A 23199-nucleotide genomic window follows, 5' to 3' on the forward strand; every position below is an offset into this window, starting at 1 on the left:
CGGGGATGCGGGTGTCTGAGGTGTCTGCGGCCCCTCGGCCGCCGTCCCCCCGCGATAAACCTCGGCAACATCCATTTCCCTTCAACCGTTCTTTCTTCCCTTCCCGCTCCCAGCTTTGTGTACGTGTCTGTGTCGGCGTGTGTAACCCGGGGCTCGATTAAGGTTTCGCTGGCTTGCTTGCTTTCACAGAAGAGAGGGACGTGCGGTGCCGGTGCTGCAGTGTGTTGGGTAGGGATGCTGTGCGTGGAAAGACGCCCGTGAGGGATGCGGCACAAAAAGCTCCGGTGGGCTTTGGTTGTGTCGCGGTGCATGTGGACGGCGATCCGCTAATTTGTCTGCTTGGGGTCGGGTTTTCGGATGTGCTTTGTTGTTTATTTGCGCTTGGTTGCATAGAGGTGACATGTGGAATGCTCTGAATGCAGTCTGTGCATCATGTTATTATTGTTGGTACATTGACGTTACATTGTAATATTGTTATGTTGTTACATCGCTTTGATTGACTGTCTTGAAATTTTAATGAAGAAAGATACAGGATTTCTTTTCAAAGCTGCTGCTGAAGAAAAGGGCTCTTGCCAAAGTTAAAAGAAGTAGTAATCAATTCCCTTTACATAATAGGAAGTTTAGCATTCAGTGCACATGAACTCTGAATTCAGTGTATGTTAGCAAAACTGGGAGTATTCTTAGCTTTTTGTAGATTTTTTTTTTTGTGAAAGAATTTAGCTATGCAAGAGGAGGTAGGGGGTAATTACATATCCATTAAGTTGAGGATTTTTTTCTCCTGAAGGTTGAGAGGTATTAAAATATTTATAATCTATGCATATGAAAATGTAGATTAATGCAATTAAATAAATAATGTTCTTTCTGAAACCATTTTATATGTAAAAAATGAATCAAATCTAGCTCAGTAAGCTATCTTTTTGTTTGCTTGAGTAATTAGTAAAATGTTAGAAAACTGCAAGCAAATATGTAGCTTTTTCATGGAAATAAACACATTCTGCCATGGAATTTATGGCTGGCATCTCTTTCTTCCCCAGGCCTGCACTGGAATGAAACAGCAAGCGGTATAGAGGAAGTACTGGCAGATGAAGAGAGTACATTTCAACAGAGTAACAGCAGTAACAGTAAAAATAACAGCTACAGCAATGCAATCCAGAAAGAAATCACACTGCCTTCAAGACTAATCTATTACATCAACAGAGACTCTGAGACCCCTTACCATATCCTGGATACCAGGGCAAGGCACCAGCAGAAACATGACAAGGTAGGCTAAAAAGAGGCTCATTTGCAGAATTTTCAAAACAGGGATGTGTGATGTGAAACTGTGTTTGTTTTGATCTGTAGATATTCAAGACTTAATGGTGGTCCCTACCACATTTTTTAGGAATTAAGGGAGCACATGTAATTAAACAAGAATGTAATTTCCCTTGTGTTAACTTAAAGATAATTATTTTGAATTCCAGAATGGTTCAGAAACTGAACTGTAGATAAAACAAATGAGAATTATGTGAGGTTGACTTGACTAATTAGTATAGATTCTGGTGTCTTCACTTTTGATACACAACCATCAACAAAATGTTTCTTCCAAAATAGCTCTAGACTGCAGAAGTACCTGCATAGGGAGCTTCTTTGGAATCCTAAAATTGCAGCATGAGTTACTTAGCTTTGAGTGTGCCATGCACTAGCTAATAAGTGCAGCATTCATTTCCTGCCACTGCATGACCAATGAAGACCACTGTAAATGTTACCCCATTTTTGTCAAACAGTACCTGCATTCCTAGTATTTTATGGCAAGATCTAATACTACATTTTGTATGGACGCACCTCGTAAGTTGTTTGGGGTTTTTTTCCCCCTGAAGTTATATGGAATTGAACAAACTTTGGTTTTGGGAATAACTTTGTAAAGAAATAAACTTGTCTAAACAATATCACTTAGTACCCTTTAAATTAATTTCATCTCATTTTTATAAATCTTTATTAAAAAAATCAATTTCTTCCTACAGGGTAAAAGGTAAAGTGAAGGTAAAGATGGTTTGAATATGAAGAGGTAGGGAAGAGACAACGAAGCAAGTCAGTGTGTATGATATTACCGAAGGACTTCGCTATCATGGAGTTCCTACCTATTGAATAGCATTTCTCTTAAAATTTTAGGCAGTGAATTTAATACATGTTGTATGTCCTTATGCTGATATTGATTATGTGCCATTTCAGATGTGGAGTTAATAAGAAGGCACTGAATAATCTTTGAAAAAAAAGGTTGAGGTACCTGTATAATTTTTATTTTTTAATAGGAAGAAAGGTTGCTTCCTAGCTTATTGAACATGGATACTAGTGTGTGCCTTTGGATGCATCTCAATACATGAATATGTTATGGTTGGCACAGAAAAGCTTTTTGTTGGAAACTGGAGCTGCTTAAGAGAACGCTACATTCACAACTAATACTCTTTCAAGTGACTCCACTCTTTTAAATACACTTAAAACACTAAGGTCTTGCTGTTCCCCTCTTGGCAAGAAAGGGATTTAAAAGTGCTTGCAGACTTAATTTTGGGAATAATGCTTATTCCACGTTGCTGTATGTTGGTTTGAAATCCATTGGGACAATGTCCACCAATCTCTGTGCTTACCCAGCACTGCCCACGAGAACATTGCTGTTCCTTCCTATGCCCTACCTTGTATCTACACATTGGAGGAAAGCTCTGCAGAAATCAGTGCTGACAGAATTGGTATTGATTTCCTTGGGCATGCTTGCTGCTGACTATTGTGTAAAGTGGATCTTGTTTCTACTCACTGTGTCCCTTTTAAGCACAGGGAATGCTAATGCTGCAGTTTTTCCCACAGAAGGGTTCCTCAGTCCTGGGCCTTCATGGAGAGTGGCATTATGTTGACTTCATTCTTCTGGCATGAAATTTCGATTGTTTTATATTTATTGTTTATATTTAATTGAAGGAAAGAGTTGATTATGTTCATTGTCTGGATGGATTTTTGCATGTCTTGCTTCTGGTCATCGTACCCGACACCTTCACCCCAATTTGCATCTTGTGTATTTCCTTGCTATTATATTATTTTCTTCTGTTTAGGATTTACTATAATCTTCTCTGTAGAGCAATAATCGGGGCAGGGGGAAGTCTGGAAGTTGTAAAAAGAAAACCCAAATAACAACTCATAAACAAAACAATGCAATTGATTGTGAAAGATACCCAGGGGTTGGCTTTGACTTAGTGGGGGAATTCTTTTCAATACTGGCTTTTATCCTTCCCAAAATTAAAAGAAATGATATATGGTAATACATCCTACTTGTGAGATTTTGATGTCTCTTACATTGGTAATAAAAAGAAGTAGTTAGGTAAATAACTACTAAATAACAAAATATAGGTAGGTAAAGAAAGACATCTGTATTTAGGATTTTTTTAAATAACGTGAAAAAAGTTAAGACAGCCTTATATTTGTATAGAGTGGAAAATATTGAAGAAAAAGGCTTTTGTTGTTCTTTTACTGTTCTTGGGACTATACATTTTAACCTGTATTTTCTTGTCAACCTTAATATGCCATTTATAGGCATATGATGTGGAAACAGTCCCTAACTATTGATAATATTTAGTAGACTCCTTTCTGTGGAAGTTCTGTACAGTGGTCAGAATAACGTAATATGGCCAGTTTGTGGGATTAGGCCTGAATGCCTCAGAAATGCTGAGTCACCATAAGGAGAGGGTGAGACTAGAAGAAATGGTGTGCATGTGGGAAGAAAGAGGTTGGAGAAGTTGGAGAAACATAATTATGTAAAATTATTAGAAATACTTTTTAAAAATCACATCCCAAAAGTAAGGGTCTGCAATATTCTTCATGAAATGTTGGTAGAAATTAAACACTGGAGAGGAAACAGTTTAGCAGAGAATAAAACCCCCATAAATAATAAGTTACTTTCTTAGCACTGATTTTCTCTATCCCCTTTTGGTGAAATGTCATCATATTGAGAAGGCGTTTGTCATCAAGACCCTCTCGCATTCCTCCTTCTTGGAAAAAGCTTTTTATCACTGCTAAAAGAAAGAAATGTTCATCATAGTTTTGACAAAGTGATCTATCTCCAAGGGAGCATAGTTCTAGTATATACTTTATTTTAGCTTTGTGCTCTTAAAAAAGCAGATTTTAAATACTTGATGCTTGAAAACTCTTAATTCTGTGTACCTGTTTCCTCATAGTCAAATTAAGGTTAGCTGGTTTTGAGTTCTTCTGAAGTTATTTTTAGTGCAAAATGCTCAAAAATGAACATCTATTTATAAAACACACTGAAGAAGCTCACAGGAATCCATAAAATTGATGAAGAGGTCTGAGTCACCTGTGGTCTTTTAAAGCATCTGCAGGTGGAGGTAGGATTTTGAAGGAACTGTTAATCTCTTTATTGAACTGGATGACTGCTTTGGTTCATTTTCACAGGCTACATACACAAGATTTTAGAAGCTAGCAGGAGGACTGCATGGGGCATAGCTTGTCACAAATGCTAGGAGCAAGTCCTTACAGTGGCCAGCAGAAGGAGAAATCCTGCAATGCAAGGTGTTTGAAGATAATAGGATTGCTGGAGAAACAGAGCCCAGGGCAACCTTAGCAAATTTTGAGTGGAAAATAACTCAGACTGGATTCATATGGAGGCTGACTGTATCCGCTGGAGAGTTTCTGAATCAGAAATTTTCAGGAGCTGTAAAGAAGCTATCTCTTCATGCATAATTATAAGCAGTTAATGTGATTTTGGGAAGGAGAGAGGTGTTAAGAAAACTGTTTTGCAGATCCTAAAGAGGAAAAAATAAGGAAGAGTACTTTTGACTATGACGATGTTCCCCCTTCCCTAAAAAAGTTTGATTTATTTCGAGCTATTTTTCATGGGGTGGAACTCCAGCTGTTTCTGATCAGGTCAGCTGTTTGTCATTTACATAAAGAAAATACTCCTGGCAGGTGGATGCAATAATTTTTGCTATGTTGCCTTGCTTTAAAGGTTGAGATACAGTGCTGTCTCAGTCCTCTAGGTAATTTTAGTATGCTGCATATGAAAGTTGAGTAGGAAAGCATCCTTAAGATAAAGGAAGACAACTGTCTTCTATTTAAAAGGAAGCAGTATTGAAAAAAAAGCAGGTATTTTTTTGTTGAAGAATCTTTGTGGTATTTCAGCTGGCTTTGTCTTTTCTTTCTTTTTCCCTGATCTTTCTGTGGTGCAGCTTCTGTTTGCACTACTTGTAAATGGAAGATCGTGTGTACTTTTTATTTTTTTCTATTCTATATTGAATTTATATTAATGCAAAAGCTTATCTTGACTCTGTGTCTTCAGTAGTAAATAACAGGAGGATTGAAATTGGTCTTGCTGTCTTTAGTTTCTGGGAGTAGGAGATTTTCCTTATGCCAACTTCATCTAGATCTAGAGCTTTGTTTCTTAGCTGAAATGCATGTAATGTTATTTCTCCAACTTCTTAAATCCTTTTTAAAAAAAAAAATGTTATTTCTGGGTTCTCTTATGAGCTTCACACAATAACCTATGAAAGGTTTAATTTCCTAAGTGTTAGGTAGCACAACACTTGTACTTGCTATGCCTTGTTCTGAAATAGAAATAAATGAAGTTTATAGGTTTTCTGGCATTTGTGGGAGGCTGAGTACTGCAGGAAGGTGGCCCAAGAGAGGGATGCACTACTTTGTAGGGCCTTACAAAAAAATCCTCAGGGGGGAGATATGGCTTTGGAGGCCAGTGTTACTACAGAAGGGTATCTAGGTGTTGCCATGTTGGGAGAGAAGAGTGAGTTCTGGCCCCTGGGGTTTAGATACACAACAAGTAGGATTGCTTCCAGGGGTCTTTTTTCACATGCCCATAACCTTTCTTTCAAAGAACAGTCTTCAAGGCTTGGGGTTCAAGTGCATTAAAGTAACTCCTCTATTGTTGAAGTCCACAGACAAATCATCAACAACAGGTTTTCTGAAATGCTGTGTGTTTTAAACATCAGTTTTCACATGCTGCTGTAACATTTATGTATTCTGTTTCAATATGAAATGCTTTATTTCCAGGGAGTAGTGGAAGGTTGTTTTGGTGGATGTGCCACACAGTGGAATGTAACCAAATGCTAGAAGAGGGAATGGTTTCTCTATGGGGTCTGAGGATAGGCCAACAAGCTGAAAGCAGGATTATGAACTAATATGTAGTAAGTCATCTTGACTTGTGACAAAACTAAGGCTATTGTTAGAATGGAGGTCTAGAGCAAAAAACTGTTTTGATGGTGTAAAATCCATCTAAATCTGACTTATATTTCTATTTCCATAAGGAGAGTGATTAAACCCCTTGCTCAGCTTCTAAATTCAGAGAGGTCGCTTTTGGCCATTATTTTAGTCAGCAGAATTGTATGAAAAAATAGATTTCTAAAAGGAATGAGCTTGTCCTTTGGAGGTTGTATCTGCATGAATATAGCAAAAGACTCACAGCTATCATTAGTCAGTTAAATAAGGCTGTTACTTTTGTTAAAGGCTTGTGACAGAAGTTAGTATTTTTGAAGGGATAATACATTATTGCATTGGGCATAGTTTTACTGTGAAGGGAGTAAAACTAATGTAGTAGTTTATTTTAGGTGATGATGATTGTAAATTTCCTGAGAGTCTGAAAAAAGTGAATTATCAACAAAGGATGCCCATATATGATAATGGAAACAATGAAAGCATTCAAGTTGTGACATAATCAGTAGAACTGAGATTCCTGTTACAGACATTTTTATATTGAAACATACTGTAACCTAATGACCAATTTGAAAGAAACTGGAATTCTTTATACATACGGATTTTAGCTTGGACAAATCCCTGAGAGCTACTACTTTGCATAAGCAGCTATAGCACTCTTAGAATGTCCCTAGTATGAAGAATCTCTTATTACAATGACTATACTAGTAATTTGAGCTCCCAGAACAGGGAAAAATGCTTTGTTTTTTACTAAAATTTGGGTATGAGAACAGGAAGAATTTGAGAGACTCAGACCTTTCTTCAACCCACATCACTATACATCATGAGTAAGCCTTTGCTGAAGAAAAACTTTATATAATTTTGGAGCTTTGCCATTGGAATAGGCTATAGCTGTCAAAGCAGGAACCTCTGCAGAGGTTTAGACAATAAGCAAACACAGACAAAAGAACTTGGTCTCCTCTTCATGTAAATAAAGAATACTTTTGTACGTGGGAGCATTTGCATGTGCGCGAGCTGCACAAGAGGATGATGTTTAATATTTTTCCTGTGAAAAGATATATATTCTTCAAAATCCGTGCTGATCGACATTATATTCTTGTTTGAATTTATATTTCTATGCCAATGAGAAGAACACTGTATTTCAGATTGTACTTCAGGTAGTTGTATTATACAGTAGCTGATGAGGGAATACAGTGAAATTATAAGGTGGATAACAGAATTGCAGATACTTTTCTGAAATATTTCCTCCCATCATTGTGGTACATGATGCTTGTAATGTTTAAAACACCTGGTGATAATTCACTGGTAGCTTTCTATGCTAACCTATTGCAGGAAAATAATGTTTCAGGATTGGATATTTAGTCTCATTACCTTCAGCTGCTTTCGGGCTTTTGGGAGTGATTATCTATAGTTAAACTGAATTAAGAGAATCTGTATTTGCTGTAGCAGCAGTGTATTGCATTCACCTGAATTCAAAAGAGTGCTTTTGCTAAACTGCAGGGATTTAAAATCTTTTTGTAACCCATGGTTTCAGCTGAGTTTGGTGGAGAACATGCCCTGCTGCAGGTCATCAAATTAGTGTCAGCTGCTTTGCAGCAATTGCTTTTGTGTACAGGCTGCATCTGTTAGTGAGTCACACTAATAGATAGCAAGTAGTTTTTTTATACACAAAAACATTTTCAGAAATAGCAGTGTTCCTATATGTAATTCTACAAGAGGAAGGGATTTTATGATATTGCAGACCAAGAATAAAAATTAGTTTTAATAATTTGAAATTGCAGACAGATAAAGAATACCAGGTTCATGGCTTAGAAACTTGAAGGGTGGTACACAGATATCACTGAACAGTCTTGGTTGGACAATAGGAAAGCTGTAGCAGGTCAGAGTAGTCATCCATCTAGCTGTCACTGAAATCAGTAGCTGATGCCTAGGGAGAGATTTCTCATGTTCCAGAATGATCTTAATGGAATAGTTCATGCTGTTGTAAATTTTGCAGATATTTAACATTGAAATCTTGTTTGTGGCATATATATGAAGACACATCTTTTTAGGTAAATATTACATGTGGAGGAGATTCAAAGCAGTAGCTTGTGTAACTCCTAAGTGGAATCTTTATGGCATAAAACTAATTGCAGCCCTTTTCCTGTAACAAATTTTAACAAATTTTCATGCTTAAAAAAAATACATGTGTGTTTTGAAAACATAATAAAGTTTTTGTCATGAACAGGCGCTTGGAAAGCTCCTTGTGATACTTGTTCCTTTATTTCATTTGTAAAAAAAAAAAAGTGGATTTGGGGTTGAAAAGCCTTTCCTACTAGGCATCTATTTAACCTGACATTCCCTTTTTTTTTTTTTTTAATGTATATGCCAGCAGAGTCTTTCTGAGTATGCCACCTGTTTGTGTTTCTACTTAAACTGTTTTGCTCTGCTGATTCAGAGCAGCTGTAAACTCAGATCTGCCAGGCCAGTGTTAGCAAATTGGTGAACTGGTGAGACAACAATACACATTTACCAAAAAATAGAACAGAGAGAAAGCTTAGTAGTGGTTTGCTTCTATATGATTCTAGATATCAGCTAGGAATATTATTTTTTAAATTATCTTTTAGAGTCATTGTATTTTTTAATGAACAAAAACAGGCTTTAGCTAAGATTGTTTAATGGCATTAAAGGTATTTAAAATATTTGTACATGACTTTTGTTTTTAAAAAAGAAGCTTGACAATAAAACTCTGTGACCCTATTGAAAGGGAAATTATAATTCTGGCAGCAAAGAATGATAAAGTATTACAGGAAATGTCACAGCTGATTTTAGTCACAATAGCAATTTAAAAAAAATTATATTGAAGAATTTTCTGAAAGATGATTAATAACTTTGCTGAGAAGGAAGATTAAAATCAGTGCTGCTTTGTGTAGTGCAAGAATGGAAGAGAAACATAAAGAAGTTATCCTTTGAGGAGAAATTTCCAAAAGAGAACAGAACTGTGGGCCATAAAAGCTATCTTTCATACTATTTAAGTTATGCTGTAAACTAGCTAGAACTTGATATATTTTCTATGACATACCTGAGGGTTAATTGTGGTGTTTAATAAAAAATATGGGGTTTTTTGTCTTTTGACTAATGGGCTTAGTCATAATATTCCAGCTTTGTGTAATTATTTATACTGTATCAAATTAGTGTATAAGTAAGCATGATTTTATTAGAATATTATCAGGAAAGATACTGTGAAATTCAGATCTAATCTCTTCAACCCTGCTGGAACAGCTGCTCACAAAAAGAAATTCTTGAATCATCTCTTATCATTTCCCTATTTTTCTAGAAAACAGATAAGCATGTTTTAAATGTCTTTGGCTACAGTTATTACAGTATTGAGAAAAATAAAGAATACAATTTATCTGACAAGAATTGAATATCCTGAAGTTAAACTTAACTCCTTATGCAAGACAACCTAATGTTGATCTGTTATGTGTTGACCAGCATCAGTATTCTTTATACTGATTTAGCTAGAGTGCCAAGTACAAAGCCATTAATTGGGAAGGGATTACTTTGAAGGAGTTTTTAATAATAAGTAATAGGAGCCTTGCCATGATTTTCATATTTGAAAGTGTGTATTACAAATTCTTTAATTATTTCAGCCTTTTAAAGAGAATGATTGCAATAAGTAAATTAAAAGAACAGTATACTACATTGCTTATGTTACACAGCCATCTGGTTATGGCAAAATATAGACATTTGTGTGAAACTTTTTTTTTTCTTTACTTTTTGTGAGGGATGAGTGTGCATTTCAGAGTATGCTTTTCAGGTACCATTTGCTTCCCTCTGAAAAGGAAAATCCTTTTGAATGAGAGTTTGGTACAAGGGCAAAAGTTTTCATATGCCCATGAGATTCATCAAAATAAGCATGTTTTCCATAACTTTGTTTTTCACAGTCACATTTGTTTTGTATCTAAAACTCAGTGAATATTTTGACAACTGTGTGTGTCTGTTTACAGGCTGTACATCTGGCCCAGGCAAGTTTCCAGATTGAGGCCTTTGGCTCTAAATTCATCCTTGACCTCACACTGAATAAGTAAGTGCATGATTTGAGGTTGCTTTCACTCGTGCTCTTATTATCATCTTGTGGTACAAGGTCAGGGCATGTAACATTCCAAGATCCGTTGAAAAAAGATGCTGTTATCCAAGTTTATTAATACAAAACAACATTTAACATTTTTTATGTAAGATATCAGTAACACTTGCTGACGCCCATAAAATAGATACCCTTAACATTTTATTGTTCATTGTAAAATACATTGTGATAGATGGAGAAATTCCAGTACTGGTAGTGTTTGCAAAGTGTGAATTTTCTTGTGCTTTTTTAAAACTAATTGATGAATTATCATGAGATGTTTTAGTTGCTCAAGCCAGTGTGCAGAAATACTGTAAATACTTGTATGAATAGCTTATCTTCAGTGATCTGGAAATCACATTTTTGTCAGTACAGTTATGAAGTTCCTGATGAGATGGAACTCTTAATGGTGTGGCTGTGCTGAAAGGTGCAGCTCAATTCATTTGCTGTAAGACAGACAATTTTATAATTCTTTGGTCTAGAAGAACTGACTTGTAATACAGGGCAGTGGTGGTTTAGTTGTGCATATCCCACATGCTTTTATATCACTACTGAAGGTGTGGAACTATGATTTTCTAAAATTTGTAATGACCTTTTTTTTGAATGCTGAAAGTTTAAGAACAAGGTAGAAGTGTAAAATTCATACTGAATACTGGACAGGTAAAATGTAATGCTCAAAGATGCATTTGCCCCTTCTATGTCCCTTGAGACTGAGCATGCTTAGAAAAAGAGAAACAAATTTACAGAAAAAATTGCGTACTGATTTTAAAAAGCATTCCTCTGGTCTTGAGGTTCATATGAGCTCTTTTTTTGGTCTTAAACTGTCATATAAGGGAAGTTTTGTTAAAGACACAAACTTAGTAAATCTAATAACTTTTAAGAGCAGCAAGTTACAGCTTTAGAAAATTTGCAAAACTTATATTTGTGTATTTGGCTTCTTGGCTGCTAATTATCCGATATTTTGCTGTAAAGGTGAGCTGGAAACATTTTCCTTCATCCATGCATAATTTTGAAGTTAGATTGCTCTTGCATTTTTTTCTTTCAAAATGTTATGTGAAGTCTTGAGTGTTTGGGAAAAGATGAATTATAGGAATGTCACAAAATTGAAGGACGAAGAAAACTTGAAGATAACTGGATGTTCTCTAGGCTCTGGAAAGATTACAGTCTAATGCAAGACTATATGGTGTTTTATGAGGGTTGGAACCTATGTATAGTAATTCCAATGGATAATCATGACATGTTTGTGAAGGGAACCAATATTTAGTGCCCTCTAAGCTACAGGGAATTCTTCCTCTTGGTCTGCTTTCCACTGCTCCTGTCTGCACATCCAGCGAGTAGTGAGTGTGTGCGCACATTCCCAAGATGACAGTGTATGTAGGGTATGGCTGGTCACACAGACAGTGACAAAGAAAAACCATTACCTTTACTGGCACCATGTAAACATGTTGACAGCACTTAGGAGAAGAAGAAAACAGACTCATAAAGTTCTTCCACAGCTGATGAGAATTGAAAGTTTGCTGGTGAAAGGTACTCCAGCCCTCTTGTGATCCAGGGGCAGGACAGCATTCACTGACACAAATGTTAACACAGGCTTTAAGTTCATTCAATATTGATGCCTGGGCTTGAGGTCTCTGCTGTGGTCACTGTCTTAGGCCTTAGTGTTTCCAGATACAGATCACCTTATAGCTGTTGACTGACTCTCAAGTTTCCTTGCACATCACACCTATGCGGAATAGAGAGCAAGGTCACAAAGAGAGGATTACAAGTAGGACTTAGCATAGGACAGACAGCAGTGATCAGGTGCCAGGCTATGCCAAACGAGCTGACTGTCTTGCAGCTTACACTAGTGACTCCATTTTAGGCCACATCTTCCCCGTTTTCCAACAGGCTATGTCCTGATTCACCTTTCCTACCCTTGGCACATTCCCTGAATGTTCCATAAAAATGATTGCACATATCCACAAGTCTGGGCAGACATCCTGAAATAAGTTTGTTCCTTCCCAGGAGACAAATTATGTTGTTTACCACTTCTTACCTGTTCTAAATTTCTGGCTGAACCTCTTCAAGACCATCCCTGAGTGGCTTCTTCCATGGCCTGGCAGTCAGTGGCCTAACAGAGACAATAATGAAGACCAGAACTCTTATCTCCTGTTCATTAGGATTTGGGTTTCATTGCATTTCCTCTCTGAGTCTAATGGTGGATGGCTATTATCCAAGTAAAATCACAAGCCCATTGACATTCCCTGTATCCTGGCAATGTTACCCCTTCTCCAGTCCTGCTGTTTGTCCTTGCTTATGAACCATTTGTTGTTAAAAATAAGTAAATGACAGATTTTTTCTAATTGTGGCTGCTTTCTCAGCAATCAAAAAATGCAGTGCCTATCACTTCAAAAAGAGAGAGGGAATGAATTTGCTGTGCACCTTCACTGAAGAAATTCTGCTCTTGTGATATCAGGAATGTTCTTACTGCCTATTTATAAGGCACAGGGTGTTCGGATGCCTTACTGATATCCCTACTGCTTACCTCTTTATACATTAGGTTTTCTCCTAGCTTCTTTAGTGCTTTTTGTCTCATAAACTCTCTCTTTAGCTGGTTCTGCTCCAGAAAATGACTTCAAAAACCTGTGCTAGCTTCTGACTGGACATAATACTTTAAAACTGTATGTCATAAAACTTGTAACATAAATTGTAAATACCTGTAGACAATGATTTGAAAAAGACCCATTCTTGTGTTTCTGTTATTTTTATGTGTTCAGCAAAAAGCAGCATTTTGCTACTATGTTGGGTTGTAGTTGGCATACTGGTACTGCTAGTATCTAGTCAGAAGCAAAGGCAGAACAATTGGGAATACCCTTGTATATGATGAATATATATTTGCATCAGTTGTCTAAGGTGAGTTAGTGCTGCTGACACTGTATGTATTTTGTGCATTTTGGTTTTGTTCCTGTGGTTTTTTTGAATGTAATTAAAGCTAAAATTGGGGATGGTTGTTACATGCAAACAGGTTCTAGTTTTTGGTTTTCTTTTTGGAAACTTTGTGATTGCCTACCTTCTTTGTTGCAGATGCTGTATTTTCACAGCAAATACTATAACTTGACAATTAAGTGAAGAAAATTGGATATTCAATTTCATTAATCTGTAATGGATTAAATAATGTTTTTAGTTAATACTCTAGTATGAAAATGGAAGATTGTAAGGTATTTGTAATGTGATGATTGTAATGTGGTACTGGGGTAACAATCCCATTGGAAAAGTTAGACTTGCAGTTCAACTAAGATTGTCTGCCCAAACTCAATAAACTTCCTATGCAATGAGTAGCATGTAGCATTGTCATAAAACACAATTTATATAAAGAACCTTTGTTCACTTATTTCAGTAAGTTCACTTCTGTCCTCAAGTGGCAGTGTTGTAACATTGTATTTGGGTAATCAATGATCCTAGTGTATCTGACCAGTTTCTTGTTGTATATTGCTGCATTATTTACGCAAACCAATGTTTGCAAGGTGCTAGAAAATTAGTTTTTAATTATCTCATTTCCAGCAACATGTAAAAAGGCTTTTAACTTGCTGTTTTTCTGCTGAAAGAGAAGACTTTATGCAGGTAGCTCTTAAAGTCCTATTTTAAGGTAGCAGGCTTTATCTTCTGGTGTAGTACTAAAACACATAAAAGAGCAGTACTACCAAAAGCAGTGAATTAAAAAATGTCTACTTGCTGCTTTTTTAGTGAGGAGGGAAGTTTGGCTGTATTTTCTGGCAGTTTGCAGCCATGGTCTAGTTCCAGCACAGCGGGCTGAGGCTGTACTGGAACCTTCACCCAGTGGGACTGTGGGGGCTGAGACACATCCAAGAATAGGAAATTAGTTAATTGACATGGACAGAAACAGAGGGAAAACCCAAAGACAAAGATTTCTCTCCCTTCCTATGGATAATTTGCCTCAAAATTTAGGATTCTTGGAGAAGGGGAGGAAAAAAATCATCAAAATCAGTTTGTATTTTTTAGCTTTTCCTTCTTTTCTCTGTAGAGGTCCATCTTTCCAGGAGACTCTGTTTCCAGGAAAATTGATTTCTTTTCCATGAAGATATCATAGGAAAAATATTTGGCATCTTTGACATGAACTGAAAGAACCCATCCCCACTGCATTTGACCACATGACTTAACAATTTAAGATATTGAAATATGATGACTATGGTAGAAAGTTATTTTCTTTCATGAAGTGCAGCCAACATAAGAGAAAAGTTTATCTAATTGTTTAAACCTTATAATTGGTGTTTATTCTTTGTGGTATATGTTCTGTAGGACTGAGTTAACTGGAGAATGGTCCCAGAGGAGGTTACAATGTTAGCCTAATTTAAGAAACAGTAGGGCAGTAACTGAATTATTTGAGAAACTACTTGATTCTTGGGGTTTTTTCATAATTCTTTTTAAAAATAAAATTTAAAATGAAAATTGGAAAGCTAGTCACAGTTTTTCAGAAGGAAACTTTGTGTATTTATGACATTCCTTAAATAAATAATAGAAATTTATTAAATTCACCTAAAAACTGTGAGTTCAACAAAGTTTGTGAATATAATTGAAACTGTTAATATAAACAAGGCTATAGATGGGCATTGCATTAGATGATCGTGCCTTGATTGTCTTAAAACAATACTGCAGCAAGGTCTCTCTGTTTTTCCCATCTTTATGTGCTACTAAACTATATCTGTCAAATGGACAAAAACATCTGATGGGTGTTCTGCTAAATAATTCAACTAAACTAGGCTGCTCAGACACTGGTACTGAGCTTGAAACATTTCAGAATAGTTAATAAAGTATTGTCTGGTAATAGGTTAGTATAAACAATTTAAGAACTATGCAAGAAAGGTAATTCTTGCTGAACTCTGATTTTCTGCAGGCTGTCTGCTAGGCTGCTGGAAGGTAATTTGCTCACTTGTATATGGTATCTTTTGGTAATTTTATAGACTTTTCTTACCCAAATCAATTCTCTTCATCAGTATAGTCAGATGCCAGCTGAGGTAAGCCACTTTTACTCTGCAGCTCTCCTGCTAATGAAAACATCAGCAGTGAAGTACATGCCAGGGAAGTGGATGTGAGTTCTTCAGAGAGCATCTGCTGCTTGCTTAACAGCTGGTCTGTGCCTTCAAAGGCACAGCTACAGGGAATGGCATATCCCTTTGCTGCTTATTTTGCATTTCTCAGTGTAATTCAGATAGAAAAGCCAGGGAGCAAGACAGCTCACTAAGAACAATTATCTGAGATAAACAAGGCGGGGTGGAAAGAGCTGTAGAAAAGGACACAGCAGAAAAATTATTTTGTCGTGAGTTCATTCAACATGTTGCAACTTTGTGTGTTCATTGCGAAGGATCATACTAATGTGCCTAAACAGACTTTTGTCTGATGTGATCATGACTGACACTCATTTCAGTTAAAGCTTGCATTGTTTCTGGTGCTTGTCATACTGAAAATCAAATTTGCTGTGCTGAATGCATTTCTGCCCTAAGCAAAGTGTGAATGGCTCAAAATGGATCAAAGGTGGCAAAACACAGTCCAGTGTAGATGAGATGCAAATGTATTTCATAAAACTCAGGTTTGCCTTTCAGAGGGAAATTTAGGCATTCTGTAAGTGATAATGAAAGAAGAAGAGTTATTTTGTGCTGTGAAGACCCCTACTTTATGCATGAGTTCTGTGCCTCGTTCCTCAGGCAATTGCTCTTCTACATGAGCTCTTAATCAATGTATTCTAGGCCTTTCTTTTTGATGCCACTTACATAAAGGGCCCCATCACACCTCCTGGTGAAATTACAGTGCTCTTCTGTGTAGGAAAAAATGTTTGAAAGTTATTTTGGTTAAGCGGTTTTTTTTTTTTTCCTTTAATACTTTGTCTTTTGTCAGATTTGTCAGCATTAATAGCAGGTAAAAGTTTCGTAGGGGAAATTTGCAGTAGCAGTTCTGTGTATATTTTTACATCTGTTGTTATTCCCAGAGTTTTAGCAAAATGTAGAACAAATTTCCTTACCCTTCCTGTCTTTCTCAATGTTTGCAAGCAAGGTGTTCTTTTGGATGTTTTGCTAGTGCAGGCAGATACTTGAAATGAGACAAAGTGACAAAAATCAGGTACTTGCCAAGGAGGAGGCATACAGTTTAAGGAACAGCTGACTGTTTTTTTATAATGGAATGTTCAAAATTCTTGCTGTCCTGAGGGAAATGTTAAGAGAAAAATGCCCTTGCATGGCCTTGGTGGCTGTGTGTAGCAAGCTTAAAAACATAACCAGAAACTTGAGATAAACACTCCACTTCAGTCTTGCATGAGAAACAATTTTGTGAAATCCAAAAGTCTTATTTTTCAATCTACCTTCTGGAGTGAGACACAGTATCTGGTGGATACTGTGTTACATTTGCCAAAAGGGTGCTTCACAAATTACAGTTGCATTTTGCTTATAGCATGGCATTTGGGAAGTATATCACAAACAGTAGGCCTTAATTTTCTGTGGAGGGAATTCATTCAGCATGGAGAATTCCACTGATGTGCCTTTGTGTTCTGCAGATCCCAAAGGTCCATCTTGGAGCTGGCTGGCACCTGCTCTGTTGGACATGGGGGAAGCTCCCAGCAGCTTCTCAGAGAGCCACTCCCATAGCCCCCCCACTACCAAAACCTTCCACACAGACCCCATACATTTTGGAAAGTCAGAGATGAGAAAAGTGTAGAGTCTACTAGGAAACTGTCTGCATCCCTGCTTTGTACTTGTGGTATTTGTGTATATACATATTGGAGTTTTCCATCATAAGTATTCCATGTTAGATATCCTATCATGTGGGACACAGTATTTGGACAAAACCCAACTGGGAGTTCTTTGGAAGTTGGAACTGATGAGAAGCTAAAGAATCGAAAAGGTTAGCAGACGAGGAACCAACTAGGTTACAACAGAAGCTCAACCAAAAATCCAAGAAAAGAATACAAAACTCTGGAAAGGTGCTGCAAAGGGTAGACTAAAGTTTTGAGCAGCTTCTGTGTCACACAAAATAAGATAAATATGAGAGAAATGCTGTAATTAAACTATAGTTAGTTGTGAGTCAGTACGCATAGTGAGGTATCACTTACTGCAAGTCTTACGAGATGCAAAAAAGACTAGATAGCATAGAAAGAAGTTCTGAGATCAGTCATACAAGAGTCATATTAAAGAGGGCAAAAAAGAAGGTGTGAAACTGTGAGCTGGATTTGGCAACAGGTAGATAAGTGCTGATCCAGGAATTAGTTTGAGGAAACCAGAAGGTCTTCATTAATTGAAGCAGAAATGTCTGTAAAAGTTGGAATCTGGTCAGGGCCCTATCATGTTAGCACAGTTCCAGTGTTTAATCATTCTCAGTATTTTTTTTAAATACTTGTATGTAATTACAGTTTTCAGTTTTCTTATGTCAGTTTCCTGTAGCCTTGTCTGTATCATCCCCTACTGGGAACAGTAGTCTTTATGCTTCATAACAAGTATGAAACATGCAAAGAATAAAAGGATGTTATCAACACTCTAAGCTTCAATTGTTTTGTATATGTATGCCTTTTTAGAAGCTTCAATCTTGCTATGTTGGAGAAATAAATATTTGCATTGTAGTCAAGTACTTACACTATTTATACAGCATTTGTGTTTTCTGCAGAAAGTTTATAGCTTACTATGACACAAACTTAAAATTATTTCATGCAACTGAATTTATTTTTAAATATGCATTTTTAAAAAAATCATGTTAATAATGCCTGCACAGTGATGTTTAAGGCAAATTATTAGACTTCAGTAATTATTCAGGGCTATTGGCCTTGGTTTTGCAGGCCCAGAGTGTGCTGTGTCAGTTTCATGAGAAAGAACTTCTAAGAGAACCACGGGTAACTGAACTGATTTCTGCAGGATGCTCTCTAAGGAGTGTAATGCCTGATAAATATGGCATGAAGAATTGAATTGAGGAGCCAGGAGTCCCAGAGTTAGTGTTATCAGGATTGCTAATAGCCTAATCTGAGTTGGAGATACCCATTATCATAGGTTGTTTTTAGTCATGAATTCCCATCAGAGCTATTTTGCCACACCAGACTTCCATAATGGTGTTTTTTATTTGTAGCAATGATATTTTTGTTTTGGTAAATGTACCAGTATCAGACCTTTTAATGATTTTTTAAAGTATTTTTGTTTTAGTTGCAAGTGTACATTAGAGGCTTCAAAAATGCTAAGAATTCTGGATCACATTAAGTAAAATGCTTGTCTTGCATATTTGGTGGGGCCAGTTAATGTCTTTAATTGCTTTGCTCTCCCTGGGCCTTATGCTGCAACCCTGATTGTAACAGGGTGAGATGTGAATGGGGCACTGAGGTTATTACAGGATGTGTACAGGCTGGCTAAGCTTAGTTTAAATAAACCAACAAAACTGTAAATTACACATTATGGAAAATTATTATGCTTCTGAAATTTTCTTGCCAGAGTTAGAAAGGAAATAAGAATGAGAAAGGTGTCTGAAAATAAAAAGTGAAAGTAAGAAAAAGGGTAGTATGGAGTGTGTTTTGGGTTCTGCATTGTGCGTTTTCTTTTAAGGAAATTATTGCTTTTGAAAAAAACCCGAGTATTTGCAGCTTGTGAAAGTGATTATACACTCCTGTCTTCATAACAATGGTGTATTTATTTGTTCAGCCTTATGTACACTCTATTTACACTTTAAGATAGAGTGGAAAAGCTATTTGAAAATGGTGATGAACTAAAATACATATACTGTCAGCAAGGAAAGTTCTAAAGCCAAGGGGTTTTTTTTGCATATTTAGAAGGCTGATTATCTAATTGTAAAGCTAAAATACAGGGGATTAGATTGCAGAATGAAATTCTCCCTTCTATACCACACTCTCACTTCCAGTGTACCTTACAACCATTTACTGAATACAAACGGCTTGATTGTTTTTTAAACTAATGTACAAGGAAAATAAAAATGCTTTGAAAATGCTAACAAAAACCCTCAAACCTACCCATAGAAATAGAAAGAATACTCAGATTTTTCTTGTCTGTATCCTTTCTTTGACAGTGACTTGCTATCTTCCAATTATGTGGAGATCCACTATGAAGATGGAAAACCAAAATTTTCTAAGGTATTGTGTTCTTAAGTTGTCATTCTGAGGGAACAATGCCAATAAAATGTTAAAAAAAAAGAGGGAGAAAAAATGTTTTGCAAGACTTATAAACTTCAGAAGTGTTTTTCACACATAGAAGGTAACGTGATCTCATAGTGTATGGATATCTCAGTGATACAAGAGGAATTGTACAAAAAAGAAAAGGTGTTTTAGGGTGAGGAGTGGGCATTTGTAGGTGGTAGTAGTGAAGATGATCCATTACTGCCAGGACAAATACATCATGTAAAATATAGCAGGTGGAGGGGTTGAAGTCACCATCAGATTAGTCTTCATTAACTATTTATGTGTCCTTAGCACAAAGTGCAAGGAGAAAAAATAATGGTAATGTAAGACATTTAAACAAACCCAAAAGTCTTCCAGTGACTTTTGTTTGCAAGGATTATACAGTCGTGAAACAGAAAAGAAAAGATTTAACTGAAACCTTAACCTCTGGAGTTATTACAAAATCAGCATATTGCTAGACATCCAATTAATTTCGTTTGTCAGACTAGCTCCCAAATTGAATTCAGTGCCATAGGCTATTGATCCAAAGCCAGATTGAAGTTCTGCAAGTTCAGCCCTAAGGGAACCAGACCAGTCTTTTATTTTGTTTGTAGTAACAAAATGAGGACTGGAAGGTTCCTAGGAAGGTTATAAACTGCATTTGCAGGGAATTACTTTCTTTGAATTTGGTAGAAATGCCGAAATATTTATTGCAAACTTACTATGTATGTATTTAGAGTGGAGGGAAGCAAGCATTCTGGTTGTGTTCATGTCTTCAGAAAGTCCAGACTGTTTGTCCAAGTATTAGGTGTCTGGTTTATTATTTTGCCCTTTCTGTAGAGAATCTCAAAATTATAAATGGCTGATTAGGGCAGAATTAAACTATTCCATTGCAATGTAATTACTGAGATATGCTGTTTTGTTTTCTTCCATGAAGAAGAAAAACAGTTTCATGTTACATGTGAAGGAAGATGTTCCATTAAGACTCAATATTCTGCAGAGTAGGCCAAAATGCTAAATGATGCAAGAAAACAATTCCCTCTGGCATTTAGACTAGCTCATGCAATTGTCAGCTGCAGCACTAGCATTGAGCACTGCGGTTGCTGAATCATGAATCTCACTGGAAAATTATATTAGAACTTTAGACTCAGCAAATGGGCTACCTTTGCATGCTGCAGTAACTTGAACTTGATCCAAACTTCCTAGGGGATGTTTTCTGAATTGCTGCATTTAGAAGTGATAATAGAGCTCCTGAGGTCACGTTAATGTGCAAAAGGCTTCATTGAAGATAATAAAAAGATCCCAGAACCCCACACAATTCGTGTAGGAGGTCAAATAAGGACTGTGTTCTGGTCCTTTGCAGTGTCTTGTAATACTTTTTATGCCCAAGTAAAAGTTTGTTTTGTTTCCTGATGTGGATCTAGAGAAGTGAGATCTCAATGAAAAGTACTGTATTTTCATGAAAGAGGTAGTTAATTACAAAGATGACTGAAGAACAAACAACAATTTCTTTACTCAGGTGATCATCTTTAAAGAAAAAAAAATCAAATTTAGCTGTTAAAAAGCATGTTTTATGTATTCTCAATGATGGAAGGGTAAACACAGAATGATTACTTTCTGTGAAGTACTTTGATTTAATTATATACAATAACCTGTAAGGAATTTAAATCAGAATCTGAATAACTCATTAAGTAAGATGCAAAACGGAAGTAATGCTGTCATAGACAAAGAGTGTTTACATTTTTTGTACTATCTTGAGTTATAATCATTAGATAAAGAATGGGTTTAATATGCACGTTGGAGTTCAGATGACATGACACAAGAATTAAAAATATTTTTATGATGAATAGTAGGTTTTCCAAACAATGGCTGAGAGACAACCATACTTCAGGGTTTTAAATAAAACTTTTTATTTTTAGTTTACCGGAGCTTATTGCTGATAGACAGTGGAGACAAGTATGTAAATCAATGTGTATTGTTACTTTAGATTTTTTTGGCATTGGTTTTATGCAACTGGCATTAAATCAGGATAATTTGGTGTGTGTGTTTGTTTGTTTTTAAAAATTATTAGGGGGGAGAGCATTGTTACTACCATGGAAATATCAGAGGTGTGAAGGATTCTAAAGTTGCTCTTTCAACTTGTAATGGACTTCAGTAAGTGCATGTTCTCATTTTTTAAACTAGGCTATAACTAATTATTATTCTTGAATATTGTCTCTTAATATAGAAGGAACTGAAACACTACAGGCTCAAAGATTTTTTTATGTTTTGAGATTTTTCTTATTATCTTCGGAATTAGTGTTTTGATGCTGTCTCATGAAACCTTTGAATACAATAAGTGCAGGTAAATATTTCCCCAGATGACTTATTATGGTAAAGGATAAAAAAGAATTATAATTCAGCAGTTTGTATGCTCAGTATTCATGTATGATTCTGTCATAGAAAATTTGATCTTTTTGTTAGATTGTACCAGGAAAAAATGCAAGATTTTAGCATTAGTTCCTGCTAAGTGCAACTCAGCTGTTGATTTTATTTTGCATGCTCAGGGTGTGTCATAGGACTTCCTTTTTCCAAGGTCAAGTCTTTACCCTTTTTGGTATTTTATCATTGCATTACCACTACATTTACTGTTAGTCCATTAATATGTGGCAGATATCTTAATAATCCCCCAGTCTTGACTTTAGCTACAGATGGTATTAATGAACATATATTTAATATTGGTCAGCTTTTCAGGCCTAAGTTTGGTTTTGTCTTATCAAAATTTATATACTGGAGTCAAACCAATTGCCTTGTAATCCTAAATATCACTTCTTTTTCTCCATGTTCTAGTGGCATGTTTGAAGACAGTACTTATTTGTACTTGATAGAACCAATGGATCTGACCCACACTGCAGTAAGTTTATTTTTGTCTAATTTATTTGGTTTGGGAGAGCGCTGAAGGAATACCAAATAAAAGTATTAAAATAAATCAATAAGTGATATGTTTCATGCATTCATATGAAAATGAAAAATATCTTAAAACACTTGATTTGAATTTGTTTAAGGTGGCAATTATGTAATTATTATTTACCTACAATTTTTTCTGCTTTTCTTTAATCCTTTGTTTCCTACTTGCTGTTGATCATTTAGATGCTGGGAACAGACAAGTAAAACTGTTTCCCATAGCACATGATTATGGACTGTCAAAAAGTGTTTATCAATTTGCTCTAGTACTTGAAGTAAAGTGTTTATAAATTAATTGAAAGGAACTCTAAAACTCGTTTGTATATTCCTCTCTAAATAGCTGCGTCAGATTGCTCTTGGCTTGCCATGATTCCACAAAAAGCATAATTAAATAGATAATTACATCTGGGTATCTTAAACTTTGTATGTCTTAAGTCAGTGATCATTGTATAGCTTAAATGATTGTGATCCAGCATGTTCAAATATAAGATTATGCTGGATCAGCATACAGGACTGCATTTATGCCAGTATTTTGCTATTAACTTTTTTTTAATTTCATGTTCTATGTGTACAGCCATTTCTAAAACTTCAGCTGTTAATACAGAGTTTCACAGACAGTAGTTAAACTAGGTATATTTCTAACCTCTGAGTGATTTTTAGTGAAATGATTTTGCAACATTGAGACAGAGAATTCTCAAGGTTTGTATTCTGCTTGGTCTGTGGGACGTATTGCAGATGCTGTGCCACAGTTCTCAAGGCTGTCTCGCTCTACTTTGTATTTGACAGTATATGTATGGTATGTGACAAATAACTAATGCTGCTGAAC

General features: G+C 36.1%; 1 protein-coding gene across 1 annotated transcript in view; it reads left to right on the top strand.

Annotated features, from left to right (window-relative positions):
- ADAM23 (ADAM metallopeptidase domain 23) overlaps nt 1-23199 on the top strand; it is a 66942-nt gene that overhangs the window by 999 nt on the left and 42744 nt on the right. The window contains exons 2-7 of the mRNA XM_031058610.1: nt 163-228; nt 1035-1261; nt 10185-10261; nt 19343-19406; nt 21502-21584; nt 22260-22323. Of these exons, the coding sequence (XP_030914470.1) occupies nt 163-228; nt 1035-1261; nt 10185-10261; nt 19343-19406; nt 21502-21584; nt 22260-22323 (581 nt within the window). The remainder of the gene's footprint in view (nt 1-162; nt 229-1034; nt 1262-10184; nt 10262-19342; nt 19407-21501; nt 21585-22259; nt 22324-23199) is intronic.

The sequence above is a fragment of the Geospiza fortis genome, unplaced genomic scaffold (genome assembly GCF_000277835.1).
Source record: "Geospiza fortis unplaced genomic scaffold, GeoFor_1.0 scaffold112, whole genome shotgun sequence".
NCBI lineage: Eukaryota > Metazoa > Chordata > Aves > Passeriformes > Thraupidae > Geospiza > Geospiza fortis.